Here is a 20,103-nt window from a genome sequence, read left to right as displayed (position 1 = left end):
TTAAAGCAGTTGATGTTTGTTCAAAGACTGAAGAAGGGAAAACCTGGACAAGCACTGCTTTTTATTATCTATAAACTTTGCCTTTTTCTAAGCCAGGGCTCTTCTTTACTAAGAAAGTGTTTTCAAACTATGTGACATGCATTACATGAGAAAATTATACGTAACAACTTACCTATAGAAAATGTTTTTTAATTGCAGTAGACCATAATGTCAGAGCTAAAATTTATTCTTCTTACTGACATGAAGGGAAACTAAACTCCACCTTAGTTCTCTAGCTTTTTGCTTTGGAAAGACCAGCCTAGTTTTTACTGTACGTGGCAGGAGCAGTCACAAGACTCCAATTTAGTTAGGATACATCTAATCATTTCCTAAAAAAAAAAAGCACCTTCTGTAGATTTCTTTCCTGTAGCCTTTCGGTAAGAAGTAGAGCGATGTCTCGAGCTCCCCAAGTACAGGGTCATTCCCCGCTGCAGTGCGTGCCAGGGCCTCCCCTGCGCCTGAGTGGGTGTGTGGTGGTCGTCACGTTGCGACGGACTGTGGCCGAGGACACGTCTCTCGAGCTGAACACGCACAGCTGTGAGGTTTAGCATGCCTGTTGGGAAGGAGCCTGGCTTATGGTCCGGGGATTTGAAGATGAGCAGCAAGAGCTGAATCATACAGTCAATCTTTGGCCAGGTTTCCATGAGTTGAAGAATGATCTATGGTGACTCTCCGAGTTAAGCCAATGACAGATTTTACAAAAGACTCCTGTTTTCTTGGTACTCAGTCTCTGTCCTTAAAATTGATGTTACTTGTGGAGATGGGTACATTATGTGTGATTTTACAGCTCTTTCACTGAAAAGCAGTCCACTGTAAAGAAGCATCATTAGTATTTTTTTCCCGACTTACTACAAGTACTTTGACAGGGCTACATGTCATAAGAGAGGACACCTGCTGTATATTTATATCTATTTATGTTCTTTGACTATGTGTAAAATGCCCTTTTACCTAGACCATATAATAAGCACTTGAATGAGAATTGGGGAATGATTAGTGTATTTTTCCATTCCCAAGGCTAACTATCAAAGTACATCTCCTACACATTAGCACCTGCATATCTGCCTCAAGCTGCTCAGTGAACAGAATTATTAGTATAATTGTGTTGTTTAGGTATCTGTACATCATTCTGTACATTGAAAGAGAAGAGAAAAAAAAATTCTAATGCTTCATGCACCAGCACTGGGGTGAAGTTTACCAGGCATGTGACTGTATAATCCCATGCCTTGGAGCAGATTGAGTCATCTGGGAAGCATTTTACGTAGTTCTGCTTTTAGTCAAAACCTTCTGCATTTAGGAGAACATCATATCAACAAATAAAACTAAGACCTTGTATTTAAATTCAGCGTTGAGGACCAGATTCTCAACTGCTATAAACTTGTCTTTATTATTATAAATTTTTACCAGCAGAGAATCTAGTCAAGCTTATGAAAGGTACTTAGAAAATGACAGACTGCAAAACAAAAACAGAGGCACAATTTTGCACACACGTATGAAGTACAGAATGGGAAATCTAGAGATTAAGTATGCAAACTTAAAAAAAATCCGCTGCAGAACTAGCCGCTGTGGACAATTCATAGGGATTTGTGAGACCGATTATGAGCCCGTGGTAGTTTAACTATATTGACCAGCACTTCTGTGACACTTGCTTTATTAAGCATAGTTGTTCTGATCATTAATTTCAGCATGAAATAATCTTACAGAGGTGTTTGTGCATTAGCCTAAGTGAGTCTTCACTAAAGAAAGAAATCAGTATGTCAGTATAGTACTGGACATCTTTGAAGTTAGCAAAATTTAACTGCCCAGATGTTTCATGAAAGGCTTTCATTTCAGATAGTATTTTCAGCCTGGCTGCCTACCAGAAAATAAATACCCTTCAATTTTTCATGGAGCCAGGAGAGGCTGATAGAGTTTTTCTCCTCCTCCCAGCCCCCTGCAGTGGCTAGCAGTACTGAGGTACCAGACTGACACCTCGTGGGCAAGAGGCAGGCAAAACAAAGAAACTTTACGAATGGTACTAGAATAAGATTTTTATACTGCAGAACTTTACTACAATGAAACTACAATTCCTCTAAAATAATGTTTCCTACAGGTCCGTTTTTTTTATTTTCATACATTCTCATACATTTATGTAGTAAGGCCCAAATACCAAGAAAGAAAACAAAATGTATTAATTACTGATCCAGCGAAAAGTACCAGATTTCTACAATGAGATTGAAAAAAAAAAATCAAGCTGCCTTGAAGTTTTTCAATTTCATTTTACTATTAAAATCGTGATTATTTCTCAGACAACTTTTAAGAAAGGCTTCCCCATAAATCGTTTTTTTCTCTTATGGGAACATAAAATATTTTAAGCTTTCCCAGCCATCTGCCAATTTCATATGTTCTGTACTATTTCTTCCTTTTATCCTTTTGCCTGTCACCAAATGATGCTGAATAACTATTAGCTTCCCAGAAGGTCAGCGGTCCCAGTACATCTCAGGACGAGATTCTGAGCCGGGTGAGGTAATTCATCGAAGCTTCCTCATTCTCAGATGATAGTTTTAAAATAAGATAAAGACAAATCAAACAGTATATAACCCCTCCTCCTTTTTTGCAGCCAGTGAGTTAAAAAATATTTCAGAAACACATGCCTGCATTGGGGCAAAAAGATTGGCAGGTGTCAGGCACAAGTATAGTGCAAAGTATTCCATGTTCAGACCCCAGAGCAAACATAGTTCAGCAAAAAGCTACGAAATATTTACACTACTGTCCACATTTTACACAGCAAGGGGCTGAAATGGAGCACAGAAGCTCAGGGACTTGCTCACACTGAGCAATGAGTAACTGTTTGGAGACAACACAAAAAAGGTCAAGATCCTGTGGGAAGCAGCCAAAGATGACCCATGGAGTGGGACACTAAGAGTCTTAGTCTTTTCCCTGCTCTGCTTCAAGTAGTCAAATCCTTTCTGATCCCCACAGGTGTCTGAAGACCTGCTAGGTCACAGCAGTAAGCTGTTCACAGTATGATCCCTTAAGAGAGCCTACAGGGTGAAAAGGACTGACCTTTCCTTTTATCCCCCATGCCACCAGCTGGGAGCATTTTAGAGCCTGAGGTCTCCTCTAACATGAAAGAGTCAAGATGGGACAACCTCAGGCATTAAGTAACCCTCCTCATTGGAAGCCAGACTAGCAGAGCCAGCCCTTGGTTTGGTTGTGACATTCTTCGCTTAATCACCGTCAGGGAGAAAGGTCCATCTCTGACACCTCTTAAGTCCATAGACTCAGATAAGAGAGAGGAAGAGAAATAGTGCTGAAGGGCGGTTGGAGATGGAGGGAAAAGCAGCAAGGACTTTTAATGATACAGGCACAAAATCTCTCTTTTCTTAGGCAAAAATACCTCTTCTGAGTGACCAACAATTGGCAGGAAAAGTGATAGTTAATGGGTCTTGTACAATGAAAAGCAGTAGGTGCAGAGCAAATCAAAACCAGGGAATCTCCTTTAGCCCCACTTGGATTAGAAGGGCCCATGGGGCATTGCTTACTAAGCAAGTCTAAGCTGTCGTGGGAAAAAGCATGTTCCTCCAGATCTAAGGACCCATGCTGGAAATTACCAGGATCACAGGTTTTGACTGTCACAAACGCAGTGCCTTGCACGTACTGGATATTTTGAGAGTTGTAGGCAGGACCTTTTAAAAATTAAATTCAATAGGCTACCACTTAAAATATTTTGGGAAAGTATTTTCATAAACAACCCCCTCCAACAGTCTACTCTAAACCCTATAGAGGTCAGCAGAAAAGCTTTTACTAAATTCAAAGAACTGAACGTAACTAATCCTGTAAAGCCACTAATTATCCCTAAAAGCATAATACCTGTCATTTTACCAACTAGGAGAAACCAGATATCACTTCTACTTCTTCCATTAAAGGCAGCCAGCCACCTATACTAGATATACATGTTGGAGATCAGTCGATTAATCAGTTAACAGCAGCAACAGAAGAAACTGCTATTGATTCAGACACAATGAGAATATCTTGAAATAGCCAGCAGACAACACTGAAGTAAAATATGCCCAACGACAGAGGTGAACACCCAGTACCCTGCTGACATTTATGTGTGAGGAGACAATACCCTATACAGGAATACACAGTGGGAAAAAAACCAAGAGTCATTACCTGAAATCAGCCATTGATGCAGCAGATGTAAACCAGAGCAGCTGGTGGTCAAAGCAATGGGAAATTTTTGCATTACCCCATAAATGGATGCAGCTTGTCAGAAAATAAGGCAAGGAGCTTGATTGAAGATGAACAGTCAGGCTTAATGAAGTATGGCCTCTGTATCAGTGTTTCCTCATTCTCACTCAATCTTTACAAAGCTGATGTAAAATACAATCAGAGAGAGCCAGTAGTAGCACTATGTCTTCATACAGGTCTGTAGAATTCAAGCAGGGAATACTGCTGTTCAAAACCAGCAATTCAGAAGTAACCCCAGATACTGATATGGGAATGCTAGCAAGTTCTCAATCATTTGCTGCAGAACTTCTATTTGCTGCTTAAAATTAATTTAAAGTGTAGCAAGTGCAGTTGCAATCTGGCTAAATAGACATCTTCTTTAGGATGGCAGCGTGTACATTTCCCATCCCCTCTGGGCCAATATAAATCTTACACCTACCCCATGCTTCAACAGATATAGTAGCATGCTCCAGGACAAACAGCAGGTTCCTTAGGGAATTAATATAGGGGGAGGTCATTTACATGATCCTTTGTAGCAGTGTCACAATAGCTTCACATCCCCTCCCTCCTGGAGAAAACCGATTATACAGATGCTGAGAACAGATCTATGCACAGCAGTGAAAAGCTGAAGTCTGTCCTCTTGAAGTGCTGTGTGAATCAGATCACACATGCATTTACCAGCTGCTGCAGGACTGTCCCAAGCCTGGTGCTTCCCTGAGCTACTTCATTGATTTAGTTAACAGCAGCTTTAGTCTTCAGTCAGAAACCATCTTATGCATAAGGGACATTTTCCAACTTTAATTGTTCAGAGATGTGCAGCATTTTCCTTCATTTAATAAGATCCTTTTTAATCATTCATCCCCTTTATTTTGTCACACGCATCATTACCTTAACCTTATTCCCTTTGGCACTAACTGCACACAGCATAAAGCAATGTACCCAATGCTCTTCTTTCCTGGCAGATTGCATGGTGTTCCAGTGGACTCAGCTTTGCCAGTTCAAGTAAATACACTCTTCTGGTCTCAGTAACTGCGGTTGCATTAAGTGTTGAAGTTTTTGTTTGGCAGCTTCAATTGAGAATAGTCCTTTCCTCGTACTGACAGATTGCCACTAGCTATAACTTGGGTTAGGACAGACATTTAGCATATTGCTACAGCACCTAAATTGATATTACCAAACCTTCTAGCTGCAACTATAATCCATCTAGAGAGAGACGTGGAGAGGGATTATGAGATATCATGCTTAGCCTTACTCTTTCAGAGCTGGGTAGGCCAGTAAATTGTGGGCAAGTATTGGGGGTTTTTTGTTTCAGTTTTTTTTCCTTCTAAATCAAATATTACCAGGTGGCCTGGTAGAGCCAACAGAGCAGGTTAAATAAATTGTTTGCAACTTGCTGACCAGACTCAGAACAGTCATGTCAGATCCATCCTTAAACAGCCACTGCTTCGGGAACAAGTTAGCTGGTTAGAGCAGCGGTCAGCCCCTGCAGCATGGGTGCTAAAAACAGCACACAGACCCATTTGGACAAGCAATACACAAGGCCAGTAAAGTAAAGTCAGGGCAACAGTTCCCAGCTCAGCTCTGAGCAGCTTCTGCTTTCCAGCAGTAAAAGAAAAAAGTCTTCCCTCCATGAGGCACTTCTTGACTCCCACTGAGATTGAAATAGTGCTGGTTTTCTTTTCTAAGTGGGAGATCAGTTCTGTTACACTGTGCTTAGAAACATTCTGACATCAGGTTTAGACTCTTGCTCTCTCCTTTCTGGTCTCAAACTGAAAACTTTGTCCACCGAAAAAGTATTTAGGAAACTTCTCACTTGTCTTTCTCACTATTTGTTGCCTTCAGATCAACCTTCTTTTCTTGCATTTTTTCAGGCACTTGCATTTCTTTTGTCCTGTGCTCATACCTGCTTAGAAAGACCCCTTTCTCATCAGTAACCGTTCCTCCTTCAGGTCTCCCCAAGAACTCTTCACAACTCTTCTCACAAGCAAGGAAAAAAAAAACAATACAAAACACCACTGTCTTAAACTACAGGACTCAAGAGTGAAAATTTTGTTCTCTTCCAGACAAATCACCAGACCCTTCTCTGCCTGTGATCGCTGCTCTAAGGTGGCACATGCTAACGCAGAGCATTCCAACCTATGCATGGGAAGAAACAATTCAATTGTCTAAACATCCTAACAAAATTTATGAACCTGCTAAGCACTACAATGTCCTCAGCTGAAGGACAAATGTTGTGCTATAGCAATTCCACTCTCACTATTGCCGAAGCACTATCAATAAACAGGGCTTCCAATTACTACCCAGTGGGGTGAATTGCAGAAGTGCAACGCACCTCAAGTTGTCACCAGTATGAGGTGGAGCTGCAGATAGCCAAAACTTGAGCATCACATACCTTCCACCTAGTAGGTCTAGGCAGCCAGGCAGCTACAAAGTATAGATGATGTGGTTTTCCTGACATTACTTGCATCATTGATAACTTCGCACTGTACTTCAAAATGGAGTTATTAAAATGAGCCATGTCTTTGTGTATGATATTCACCATCTTACCTGACCTCACCAGAGATGGGCAGTGTTATGTTTGTTTCTGTCCTGTGTGCTAGAGCACTGTAATAGTTCATTCAGAGCTGCCATGCTGGCTGCTTTACATCAGTTATAACAGTGCCTAGGTAAACAAGAAAGATTGCCAACTTATAGTAAAATGTTTAAAAAGAAGATTTCTTTAGAAATTTTAGTACTGAAATCTTCCAGTTAAGCTAGAGTGTTCACTGTATCACATGAAGCAGACACCAGTACTTACATGACAAAAAAAAAATAGGGCTTTACTAGTATTGCAAGCAACAAAAATCTGAGTTTGCCTCACTGAAGTCATCTTCTCCACACAAAAAACGTTGCAGAAGTCTGTCCACTACAAAAACACAAGCTAAATGTTAAGGTCCCCAGTGTTTGCTTAAACAGATTAACTCTTGATTTTTCAGAGCAGCTGCTAGCATGTTCCCCTTGCTTTTCTACACCGAGGTAACCAGCTAGCACCAGTAATACTGCCCCTTGGCCTGTAAGGCTTGTGTCAAATTCCTACATTCAAAAGCAGATAAATTAGATCCCTAGTTTAATTTGCCTTGAAATTGCATCCTACCACTAGTGTTAATAGAAAGAGTCAGCCAGAGCAACCTTCTTCCCCTCTGCCTTCAGTTAAGAAATAACTTTCCATATAAGCAATTTCAAGAAGTCTCTCCTCCTTGGCTCTCCACTGCTAAATGATTCCATTAAGCTGACAGTATCCAGATACCACTAGAGATGAACCACTCCTTAGAAAACAATGCTAGCACCCCAACTAGTGCTTACATCTAAAAATGCTACCAGTTAACAAAAATGAGGTCTAAGACTACTAACTCTCAGCTACTCGGACACAATAAGCAGGTGAGAGACAGGATGTCATCATCTCCACCACTTTTGTTCCAAAGTCTCACTCTTCAGCAGCTGTAGGACAGGGCCCTTACAAACCTGTTTATGAAGAGCTCAGGCGGTTCCTTTCACATGCCTGATTTCAAGACATAACCACTTTCATGACTGTTCCACATTTTGCTGCAAGCTTTGGCCCCTAACCAGCAAGTAAAGGAGCACTACAGTGCTTCAGTCCAGTAAAACTTAAGGCAGATGTTCACCCCATCCCTGCTGATGTATCTGAAAGCCAAGATTAGAGGTAGCAAGTGGAAGTCTAACATACAATGAATTATTAGTATATACCTTTGAGTTTTGTTTGAACTGTTTACAATACTCTCACCTGTAAAGTTAAGTGCTGTGGAGCTTTAGAAAGCTCATCTCAGTCTATGATTACAATTCCTAGCAATCATGTGAAGTCAACATTTCCTTGGCTGTTCCTATATGCAGACAGACTAGTTTTCAAACTCAAGCATAATTCAGGGGGCTCTACCTTTAATAAGAATCAGAGGAAAACTGTATTACTACTAGTAGTTGGAAGGGGCCTTGTGAAGCAATTACACATTGATACATATACAGTCCATGTAAAATTTAAGATATCATACCTTAACTGGTCCAGCAGTTGGAACTATGCAGATTCACAAGTTAACATGCCAACATCTAGGTAAATTCTTAGGCCTTCATGATAACAAAGAACTATACAGAGCAAGGATTTTTCAAATACTGATTTGCAAACACCTTCAAAAACCTCAAACCCTAGAACAAGTTTGGCATCTACTTGGCTTAGTTTATGTTAGCTGCTTTTTTTAGACAAGTGGTACCTTACCAGCACATTCCAACGAAAACAGAGTCTTTTCATAGAGTACCCTTAGTCTGGAAATAAGTTCAGTCCTTCACTGGATTTAAAGCTTTATTTATAGAAAGTCCACTGCATTAATGGCAGAAATATTTGCATTGTATTTGAACTCAGCACTAATAGGTAAATATTTACATTTAGATAACACAAACCAAAACAAACTAAGCACAGCCACAGTTTAAGAGCAGAAAGAGAGACATACAAGTTAGACAGACTTAATAGTAAAAGTAATCACAGTTATTTCACTCTGGTTGACTCAGTCCAAAGGTCTGTTATTTCTTAATGAGATTAGCAGGAAGAGTGGATTTGTCCAAGTCATCAAAATATGGATGGTTCAAGGCCATTTTGCCAGAAATTCTTTTTGCAGGATCATAAATTAACATTTTCTGAAAGAAAAAGGAAACATTTACTCCCTCACAAAATGGGAACTCAAATAATGTTAAATAGGTAGATATTTGACCATAGTAATAATCAAATAACTATAAAGACAAGTTTTCCCACTATATTCTATGATTTCTTAGAGGGAGATGATATTTCCACCCACAAGTCAGAAGTAGTGCATAACATCTCAGAAAGGGAAGAAACATTTATCCTCCCATTCAACAATGTGTATCACGGTGCCATATGCACTGAACTAGATCCAGAACTAGGCATCAAGTGGCAATAATTAGTAGTGTCAGCTTCTCAACTAAGGGAAATTAGTAAGCTTTAGGCCGTAAAAGCCCAAAACACTTTCAAGAACAAGTGGTCTTACACTTATTTTGTTAAACTGACATTGAAGAAACTGATGTCAAATTGTTTCTACTCAGCTTGGTGCAGCAGATTGCAGTTAAAATACAAGAGAGTGATCACTCAGTTACAGAATCCAAACAGGAAAGTAGCATACAAACAGAACTGGGGAAACCCAGTCTGAAACCTTGAGTTTCTGTGCAACAAGTTACTTCAGCTGAAGACCTCAACAATAAAGTTGATAAGAGCAAAGAGGGGGGGATGCCATAGCCCCCGAAATAGCTCCCAGAACTTTCTAGAACAGGCAAGAGATTTGTTTTGCTAGCAGGTTAAAAAAAATATCTACAGATTATATCATATGAACAGAGACGAAAGAGAGGAAAGGAATGAAGCCCTGAGCTGTTTTCTACTACACTCATATCTTTAGACTCCACCCTACAGGGAGTCTTCCGACTTGCTTTAAACTACTGAATTTGCATTTATATTCTCTGAACTCCTGCCAAATGCAACGTTATCTCTACATTTGACCTTGTATATCCCATTTTACCTTAAGGGACAGTTTCCCACTAGCTACACCCTGGAACAACACTATTTTATAGCTAATATTGATATCAAAAGCTCTCTTAAAATTAACTCCAACAAAAAGAGCAAATTTGTTTGAAGAAGGGGTGCTGTGACATTAAGACTACAGCACTTCAGCTAATAAAGTGACCCATTTCTTCTCTGAAGAGTCTGCAATGTAGTTTTTCCAGAAAATTAGTGTCTGACAGACCAAAGCTTTTGATAACAACCATTAAGCGCTTTGTCATTTAGCTTATGAAGGTCTTAAGTTTTTACAACTTCATTCAAGCAATTGGTCCTAACACAAGAATACGTAACTCTTTCAAAGATAGCTATTTTACATACTATTTCTATCCGCAGTAGTCTACAGAAAGAGAAATTAACATTCTCATTGACACATCTGAGCCCGTGCTCTAGAATGAAATATTCAGTTTTGTTGCCTTTAAAGTTTTATCACTGCTACAGGCTTAAAAGTGCCACAGGAAACTTAAATGCATTCTGGATGCCTAAGAATTCAGCCCTACCACTGTCACCAGACATTAATAGGAAGCTAAAATTTCAACATTTATTAGTTTAAGGCAAAACTATAGAGGATTTTACAGAATGTAATATGCTTTGAGATTAGTATGTGTTAACACCATTTGAAGAATTAGCACATTCTTTGCCTTTATTAGCAGCAGCCCAAAACATTGATTTTCATGCAACGAAGCCACAACTAAGCTCAGATTGAATACTGAGGAGGCCAGTTACATGACTGCATCCACAAGATTCACCTGCCTGTTCAACTGATTTTAGTTTATAAATACAATCAGTAACAATTCTACTTCAAACTGATTTAATAGTGATGCTGTCAGTGGACACATAGGAATTATTCCCAGCTTAAGTCAGTTTTCTCTGCAAAACAGTACTACTGAACAGTACAGAGTTCAGAGAGCTATCCAAAGTAACTACGTTTAACAAATGTTGTTTGGGTTGTCAGTCTGAACTGTAGCTCTGCTCTCACAAGGAGAAATTGTGGTCATTTGAGCTTCTTGGGTAACACCACTTCAGAGTATTTTGCCATAGCCATACCAATATAGGCAATAAACTACTTTGCTTAAAAACATGAACTAGCTACACAAGTAATTGCTGTCCAAGGTTCCCCTTGTACCAGGACGGTCCTGAAGTTTCAGCTTATCTCAAGGCACACAGAGCACCCACCCCACACCCTCATACGCAAGTCTGCACTGTACAAATGCTGCTTTAGAAGAAGTCATCAAGGTGCATTCTTATACCTCAGTACATTTAAGACCACACCTAAGGTGCAATCTAAATGACTCTGCTGTGGCAGCACATGAGCTAGAAGAGCACTAAATGGAAACATCTGATGAAGAGCTTGTCAAATAAAAGCTTAGTGTGGTAGTTCAACTGCATGGCCACAGAGCTAAAGTAAACTCACATTAGACACAAAATATACCAATTATACATTAATCCACCACAGCCCAAAACCTTTAACTCTAAATTTAAAGGCCATTGAGACAGACATTACAGACAGACTTTAAGACCCTGGTTTCACAGCTGATCAAGAAATTCAGCTGCTTCCATCATTGTTTATTCAGTTAAGACCACCATGAAAGCTTACTCAAGATGAGCCTACCAAGATTAATCCACATGCTACCATAAATAGAACCATTTCCACCTGGATCAGCAGTCATACAGCCACATCACAGTTAGTGCTGACACCAGGAAGGAGACAGCTACAGTTTGTGGGCAGGAGCCTTCACTTAGACCTGTTTGCAAAAGCTCATACTCACTTTCAAGTTGTAACTGCCTTATTAGTATTAAAAAAGCTGAAGCATAATTGCTTAATGAGAAGTAGTCTAGTCTTCTATTACTTGTGAAAGAAGCATCAGTTCTACAAGAACAATGGCCCATACCACTGCTGATAGTTTGAAGATCTCCATATCTTCATTCTAGCCAAGAATGGTTAGTATAGCTTTATGTATTCCACAGTATTTGGAATGACCTGTTCAGTTTCTTAATCAAGAGTTTAAGAAAGACTACTTACAGACAGCAGATCGAGCCCATTTTCATCTAAGTTTTTGACATGTGTTCCAAGGCTGCTGGGTTTCCATTTTGGGAATGTGTTTTTATAGTCTTGCAGGGATTCCACTTCAGGCCATACCTCATTGTTGGGGGTACCTAAAGCTCTACACAAGCATAAGCAAAGGACTGAGCAGTTTAGTCTGAAATCTGTATGCACTACTATGATTTTAGCAGGTGTAGAGCACTGTTGTGCAATGCTGCACAAGCAGCAAGGAAAGGTTCAGCCTGACATACCTGAAGATTCTGAAGAGCTGGTCAATCTCAGAGTCCCCATGGAAAAGCGGTTTTTTAGTTGCGAGCTCAGCAAATATGGTGCCTATGCTCCATATATCTACAGGAGTAGAGTAACGAGCAGATCCCAGCAACACCTCTGGGGACCTGTACCACAGTGTCACTACCTATAGAACAAGGACATTTTTTTATAAGTTTGTGGAACCAGGTACTCTGACTGTAAGCACAATGGCTCATTCATTATTAGGCAGCATTCACAGTTTATTGGTTAGTAGCCGGAGCTAGAGGTTTTAGTGAAAATACTAGTTTCAAACTTCATTTACAGAGAAGCATAACAGACTCCATTGCAGTAGTTTCTACTGCAAGCAAAGCAGTTGCCTACACTACTTCCCAAAGAGCAGGAAGCCTTTAGCACCCAGCCACTAAAACCCTCAAACTCAAGTAATTTGTGAAGAAAAAATGCGTTTACAAGACAGCAAGCAACAAGCTCTAGCCCCTCTGTTTCACTATCAAGGCAACAGTGGGATTCATAATATGCTTTGGAACCTTAGAGTAAAACCAGTCAGGGAGATGGAAAGCATTGAATAAAACAAAACCAAAATAGAACCTTTTGATGCTGTTAGTTTATGACTTCAAAAGCTCTGTGATACTTTTTTAGCTATTTCATATTCAGTTATTACCAGGAAGCTAGTAAGCATTGTCCAAATCACCAAGAGGATGTTCCAACTCACTTCATGAGTGTATACCCGCACTGGAATTCCAAAGGCTCGAGCCAATCCAAAGTCCGCCAGTTTAATCACTCCCTTGTCATCTATTAATAGATTCTGAGGTTTTAAGTCTCTGTGCAGAACTCTTCTTGAATGGCAGAAGACAATACCTTGCAAGATTTGATACAAGTAACTCTGCAGAAAGGATGAAGTGGGAGGAAAAAAAGGAGTAACCTTCAGTACAAGTAAGTGTTCTGCAACATAAAGCAGTTTCCTTACACTAGCTCTCCCCATAGTAGTAGGAAATGGAGATCCAAAGCATTGCAGATATTGAATCAATATCAATCCTAAAGCTGCACAAACGAATTCTTTACTTAAGCTTAGTTTACAGCACTTTGATTTCAGTAATTAGAAGAACTTCAAGTGGCATTCGAGAGTAAAACTCACATTCATCTTATTATCCACAGCTGCTTCTTTAACCTTTCATTTCTCCTCAAGGATTTAATGATACTGAAAATATAAACTTCTTATAGCGTTGTAGGTCATCTTTAGATTAAATTCTCTTATATTAAGAAATTGTCCTCATTACCTTAACACGTGAACGATCCAAATACTGGCCAGATGGAATACTATCCAAGTACTTCTTGAGATCCATGGAAAGAAATTCAAAGACGAGGTACAGTCTTGAATCCTGCATAAGAACATCCTGAAGACTAAAAATTGAGTACACAATTAACTACGTCGCAAAAATGCATGGACTCACAGTTACATTTCCCCTCTCAATGGGGATACAAGCTGACATTTCCAGGTTCCTGTTATGAAAGCTTTTTAAAGCTTTCTATCTTCAAAGATTTGCAGACTTAGCAAGTTACACTGTCATCTGGAAAATCCAGTACATCTGAAGTAGTGTCCGACTGAGATAAACACCCTATATGCTTCCTCTTAAACTGATGTTCCCTCATGCCTAGTATCAGACATAGGAAGTCAGAAGAAAAAATATTGTTGCCTTTAAAAAAGTGGGTGTTGGTGCCTGGCTTCCATTTGAAGCTGGCTTATAACAGCAGAGCCTGAATTGCTAAGAGGGTTTAAGGGAATATCATAATAGGAACCTAGTAGATACAGTAGGATTTTCACAGTTTTTTTAAGTATTAGCAGATTATAAGAGTTCCTAAACCTGGGCACACATACATCGAGACACTATATGGCTGGAGTTTGGCCAGTTCTAAGGCACATTAGAGATAAAGTATTTTGCTGCATCAAAGATAAAGTAAATATTTTGTGGGGAAGACAAATGGCTGCGATCAATTCTATGTGTCAAGTAGTCACTGACGGAAGTTTCACTCATAGCTCAGATGTACCAGCTATGACAGCATCGTAACATGTAAATCTCTTCCAGCAAGGAACTGACTGATGACAGGGGCTTACATAAGACCACTAAGGTCAAATGGTCTATTCTAAGGTGGCAGATAAAGCTCCGAGATTAAGTAACAGCTTCAATCAGTTTTCATGACATACGCTATCTCTATTCTCACAATAGCCACTCTGAAGATAGTTTACATAAATTACAAAATCAACAAAAATTAGTTAGATTCCTGGAATGGGAAAAGGCAGTGCGAGGAAGTCTTAAATTATAAGACTGGCATAAACACAGGATTTGGGACTACAGCTATTTGCTGCAAAGCAGACACTGTATTAAGCAGAGTAGCTCTCACCTCACTAGAATGGTGGAAATAAAATTCCTTATCTGAAGGGACCTAGTGCCCTTCAAAGAGTTTAGCTAAATACCAGTATATGCATACCAGACTATATTGGGATGATGCAGCTCTTTTAATAAAGAAATTTCTCGGATAGCAGTACACGGAACACCTTCCTCCTCACTTTCTAGACGTATTTTCTTCATTGCAACCACTTGGCCTGTGATTTTGTGCCGACCTTTATACACAACACCATAGGTACCTGAACAAAAAGACAGTGAAACGCATATAGAAAATACCAGCTTCAGGTACAGAGAAGTCATTGCAAACAAGAATTGCTAATATAGGCAAGAGTCCTTGCAATCAAGTATTTTTGGTTTAAGTATTTAGCTTGATTACAAACTGCTACTTTTGGCAGCTTAATCATGCAATAGTTTTGTTTGTTTAAAGCATGCCACCTGTAAACAATATCATTTGTTAGGACAGGGTACTTGGGCTTAAGTGTGAAACTTGATTATTTGGAAGACATAGTTGTAAAATCAGATACTATCCGAGTTTCAGGTTGACTACCTTTAAGGCAAGATCACTATACCTCTTCATCCCCAAGGGGTTATAATTTTGCCATTAATACATCGTATTGAAAGGTTACAGTTTTAGCTCCACAATCAGAGATCTATCCATCCCCGCTGGTCAGCTCTACAGAAATACCTCTAGCACAATCCTCAGTGCAGGGGAGAGGGCAGTGCTGTGGGTCTCAGCGGAAGATAAAATTGGAACCAGTAGTAAATCCCAAATCAATAATCTATTTTAATCATCTGCTCAGACGTAGAACTCTCAATACGCCAAGACATCTTCAGTGTTCTCTTTTCATTCTTCTTGAAGCATTAATCCCTCAGATTAAGCTCAAACTAGCTTCTCTGAGGAAGAACGATTCATGCACAAGGCTTTGTTGTAAGATCCAAGCCCACACGTCTTGCAGTTGCCTGACAGAGTAACATACTGCAAATTCTCAAGTCTGCATAAGGCTAAAGCGTTATAAACCCCACTGACTTCTATGTTCAACCCCGACTGGATTTCCAGTGAAAGGGGGGTCGTGACTAACATCTGCATTGAAGCAATCTTCTTAGTGTCTTACAGTAAATTAATTGTTACAATTTGCTTCTTCACAGAGGTTTACAGTCTGCTCTTCCCCTTGACAAGAGCAGTGACTGGATATAATACGAGCAGAACAGTCCTCAAACCATTACTCCCTACCAACAGCTCCAAGCAAGATAAGAACACCATGCAGTACAATTTCTGGAGCAACTGGTACACAAGTTCACATACAGAGCAAAGGATGAGCTTCGCAAATTGAAAAGCTGGTTTCAGGCCTCAGAATATATCCCCCCCCCCTTCGAAGACAATTACACCATTAGCCATCAATATGAAGTCAGACACTTCTCAACACTGATCAGTTGTGTCAAACAGACCCTGACATCATCAAAAGAAGGGCAGTCTGAAGGCTTTTATGTATAGAGTTAATTACCGCAGTAAACCACAGGCTTATTTTGCCTGTTGGTTGAATCTCAGTAGCTGCTCTAATAGCCAGAGTGCACAGAGCTTCTACTCAAACTGTAGAGCATTACAATGCTCACAGTTCTCCATACTTACCTTCCCCAATCTTCTCTATTTTTGTGTAATCATCCATTGCTATGGTTATCCCTGAAATAAATAGGAAAAAAACCACGAGGGTGAACAATTGCTGACCTGAACATGGCCAAGTCATGCAACACTGAAGCTATGGCAGGTCTTTGGCAGCTGGTTTTGTCTTGGATAATTAGGACACAACATGGAAAGCTTACCTTTCTCCTCAACCAAAATGCAGGGTTTTATTCAGAATTCCAACTAGAAAAACTACATCCCAAATCATTATTAGGCAGCGACTCAAAGAAGAAAGATGCTGTTATGAAGAAAGCTCCTCCAAGCAACTGAAGAGACCCCACCCCACTCCCGAGTTTTGTGTAGTTACTCGTTAGCAGGAACCCCGTTACCTACAGTCAGGGTTCGGTGCTAGCAGCGGAAAGGAGCAGCAGCCCCGCATCACTCGGTGAGCGCACAGCGCAGTCTCCAGGGCCACCAGCCCACACCGGTGTGCGCGGAGGGGCACCGGGCAGCAGGCGGCCTCGGCCCCTGGTCGCGCGGGCGCTCCACGCCCGCCGCGCTGCCCTCGAGGCCCCTCACCGGGCTCAGCTGAGCTTCGGCACCCGCTCCGGCGGCGTTACCAGCTGACCGAGCGGGCTCGCCGATCCCTGCGGCTCCCGAGGAGGTTCCCCGGCTCCGGCAGCCGCCAGGCAGGGGAGGCCGGGCAGCCGGCCCGCGCCCTTGCCCCGCCAGCCGCGCTGCCAGCCCGGCCCCGCTGCCACGGCTCCCACCACCCCGGCGCGGGACCCGACCGAGGCTCCAGGAGCCGCAGCGCTGCCCGGAAAGGGACGGGGGCCGCGGGACCCCCTCAGCCGCCGCCGCCGCCCCCCGCGGCCGTTACGCGGCCACGCGCACCAACGGCCGCGGAAAAACGGCTCCTCGGCCCCCCCGCTGCGGGGCCGGCTCCGGTCCGAAGCCGCCGCACCTACCCTACCCTACCCGTCCCGCCGGCCGCCACCGCCCCGCACCTGAGCAGCCGCCTCTGAGCCCGCTCCCCGCCGCTAGGATGTCCCCAGGCTCGCGCAGGGGCGGGCACGCCGCATTCGAACTAGCCGCGCGCCGCCGTAGCAGCGCTCCGCCAATGGAGACGCGCGGAGAGGATTCAAAGCGGCCAATCAGCGAGCGCCGCTCCGGCAGCGCCAAAGCGAGGCCGAAAGGCGGTTTCTGCCTCCGAGGTAGAAACGGCGCGGCCGGGCGCGGCAAGCTGAGGACGCGTCGGGCGTCCGCTTGGTTCGCGGTCGGTGCGGTGGCGCGGGCGGGCGGCAAACTGTAGCCGAAAGCCCTTTCGCCCGAGCTGGGACGGCGGTAACGGGTAAACCGGTGGCTACTCAAGTAACACACGCGGCTGTTTGCGTGGCACGGGGAACAGAACCGCATTCGGACTGCGCTAGGCTTGTGGCTGCAGCTGCTTGCTCTAATCCAGCAAGCCTGTTGGGTTTAGATGCCGCGGCCGCCCAAAAACGTAAATTCATTAATTCTGGCTGCAAGGGTGCTGACCTGTGAAGAGCTGCTGTGACTGTGGAAGCTGGTTTTAAAGCACACGCATTAATAAAAGGTCACTGGCTAACTTCATTCCCCAGAAGCCAGGACATATGTCTGTAGGCAAATTAAAGTTCTGTATCACTGCTCCCAGATTAAGGACAATCAGTCCCTGTGCCGCCACAGCTTCCGACAGCAGGGTCAGGGACGTAACTACCGAGGCTCCTGCGGCCAACGCGCCTCTGCGGAAACCCACAGTCCCTGCAGGAGCCAGACGCAAGCGCCCGTCCACATGGTCGAAGTAACCACATTTTTTAATTACTTCATTGCACTTGCTGTGCAGCGTCCTTGAAGGACGGCGTTGCTGCTCCTAGCGGAGGTGAGCAGGCTGCCGAATAAGCAAACGTACATCTTGTCCCCTAAAAGCGTGTCTTTGGGCCGTGATTCCAGTGGGCAGGACTGCTTGCGGTGCACCTCCTGCTTCTCTTCCCCAGCCCACGGCAAAGGCGAGCGGCAGCTCGTCCAGCTCCCCCTGCCAGCACCCACACCTTCCAGGGGTGGAAGTCCTCCGCTTTCCCCTCCCTCCCGGGGAATTCATGAAGCATGTGGTGTGCGTGCTCGCAGGCTTCTGTTTACTCCCAGCACTTGCTGGAGATTTACCTGCCTAGAGCAAGGCTTTTGTACCTCTGCGAAACCCCAGATGGAAATTTGGCCTCACGTCTTGTGCGATTCGCAGGAAAAGAGCCCGTCACTCACTGCGCAGCCGCAGAGGAACTCTCCCCTGTGCGTGTAACAAGGGCGGGACAGCGGAGGCTCGGCCACGCGTGTGGAGCGAGGGGCACAGCGCGGGCACAGCGCGTGCGACAGGTCCCTCGGGCCCGACTCTGTGCGGGCAGCACCGTCGGGCTGGGCATGCTCCGCAGCCTGCGGCGGGGGTTGCTGTGCTCTCCGTAGCTGGCACAGGACCGGAGCTGCTGCTGCTGACTCTACTGGACTAATCCTTCTCCAGAGACCTTATGGCGGTGGCCAAAGTCCACTTTTTCCTTCAGATAAAAAGAAAACACATCTGGGAAATCCCAGAGGTATGGTAACCTTAGTTAACTACGGGGGTTTTTTTAGCACTATCATGAACATTCAGTACTACAAATCATTGTATTAGAATACATACAGATTATATACAAAATACACTGTGTCTGAAAGTACTGAAGACACTGATCTGAACTTTCTTGAAAGTGACATTTTCTTATTTCCCATTTTGACCAGCTTCAGTTCAAAATATACAAATATTTCTTAGTTGTCCAGTCATTTCTGTGAGGCACTAAGTGTTCACTCCCAGAGTGCTCAGTGAACTTTCAAACCCTTTGAGAACAAGTCTTTTTCCATACATCCCAGTGCCTCTTAAGTTTTGAGTGAGGGAGACCAGGAGGCACCAGAAGGAAAGCCGGTCCGAGGAGAAGCGCTGTCTCATACACCGGAGCCCTGTAGCCCTACTTCTGTTTCACAGGCGAGGAGACTGCTGGACAAGCCAGCGGCATTTAACGCCGTGATCCGCGCAAGGCGGTGGCCCCTCGGCTGGTGCCTGAGATGACAAGTTTAGCCTTTTCCCATACCTTTAGAAAAAAATGAGGAGATGGATGGCTTTGAGCTTGACCTGATTGCCAAAGCCCAGCACAGCTGCCCCTGCCTTTGCATCTGCTCTGGTGACTTTGTCGCGGTGCACAAATTGCTCTGGCTTAATCACAGGTAAGGGAAGGTCTCTGTGTTCGGTGGATGAGCAGCTGTGTACCAACACCGTATGGTGATGGAGAATGCCATTGTGTGCGGTGGTTTCCTCCAAGAACAGCGGAGGTTGCTTCGCCCTTTGCGTGTGCTGTGAGTGCTCGGTGGCCATGACGATGGGTAGTGACTGAAAGCAGCTCACACCAGTTTCAGCTTGTCCCTGTCGCCTCACAGCACGGCCGTGCAGGGCAGAACTCTGCGTACACAGACAGGTGTGCTACAAGCTCCATGCCCACGCTCTCCACGCTCACTTTCTCTGTCCCTCCCTGCATAACAGCAAGCTCAGCTAGTGTGCTTACACAGCAGAGTACATGTAAGTATAGACCTGTCATGGCATTAATTTGTCAAACATCAGTCTGACAGTTCAGCTTACCCAGCGTTTTCCTCCCTCTCGCTGTTGTCTGCGTATCCTTAGGATATAAATCATGTCTCCTCTCTGATGGGATAGTGCTCATCTCGGCTTGATCATTGCTTTAGACACGGCAGTAGCTAACAATGCTGCTTGAGACAAGTGATACAACAACATTGGTATTGACTTTTGTGTTTGAGGAGATTTGCAGTTCTGCTTGAAAGAATGGTAGCAGCGAGTCTGCTGGCAACTGAGTCTCGGACAGAC

The 20,103-nt window shown here is 43.2% G+C and overlaps 1 protein-coding gene across 2 annotated transcripts; it reads right to left on the bottom strand.

Moving 5' to 3' along the window:
* Positions 1-8,616: 8,616 nt before the first annotated feature.
* Positions 8,617-16,241, bottom strand: CDK1 (cyclin dependent kinase 1). 2 transcript variants are annotated; one of them, XM_009935082.2, is made up of 7 exons: positions 16,200-16,241; positions 14,655-14,811; positions 13,445-13,568; positions 12,880-13,050; positions 12,152-12,315; positions 11,880-12,021; positions 8,617-8,928 (listed from the first exon to the last, which is right to left on the bottom strand). In XM_009935082.2, exons 1-7 carry the CDS (start codon positions 16,234-16,236, stop codon positions 8,815-8,817), a joined length of 909 nt encoding a protein of 302 aa, XP_009933384.1. In that variant the 5' UTR covers positions 16,237-16,241; the 3' UTR covers positions 8,617-8,814. The 2 variants fall into 2 exon arrangements, with proteins under 2 accessions (XP_009933384.1, XP_075280284.1); XM_075424169.1 differs by lacking the exons at positions 11,880-12,021; positions 12,152-12,315.
* Between the last annotated feature and the right edge of the window lie 3,862 nt (positions 16,242-20,103).

Source organism: Opisthocomus hoazin, chromosome 6 (genome assembly GCF_030867145.1).
Source record: "Opisthocomus hoazin isolate bOpiHoa1 chromosome 6, bOpiHoa1.hap1, whole genome shotgun sequence".
Classification (NCBI taxonomy): domain Eukaryota; kingdom Metazoa; phylum Chordata; class Aves; order Opisthocomiformes; family Opisthocomidae; genus Opisthocomus; species Opisthocomus hoazin.
The sequence above is the reverse complement of the archived record's forward strand: the minus strand, read 5'-3'. Positions and strand labels throughout refer to the sequence as shown.

Bases quoted from the DNA above. Each gene is read 5' to 3' on its own strand.
- CDK1 (XM_009935082.2), bottom strand. From the start codon at position 16,236: ATGGATGATTACACAAAAATAGAGAAGATTGGGGAAG. The intron at 14,812-16,199 runs GTAAGTATGGAG...CTTTTTGTTCAG, and splicing joins AATAGAGAAGATTGGGGAAG to GTACCTATGGTGTTGTGTAT. The intron at 8,929-11,879 runs GTAAGTAGTCTT...TTTTTCTTTCAG, and splicing joins ATGGGCTCGATCTGCTGTCT to AAAATGTTAATTTATGATCC.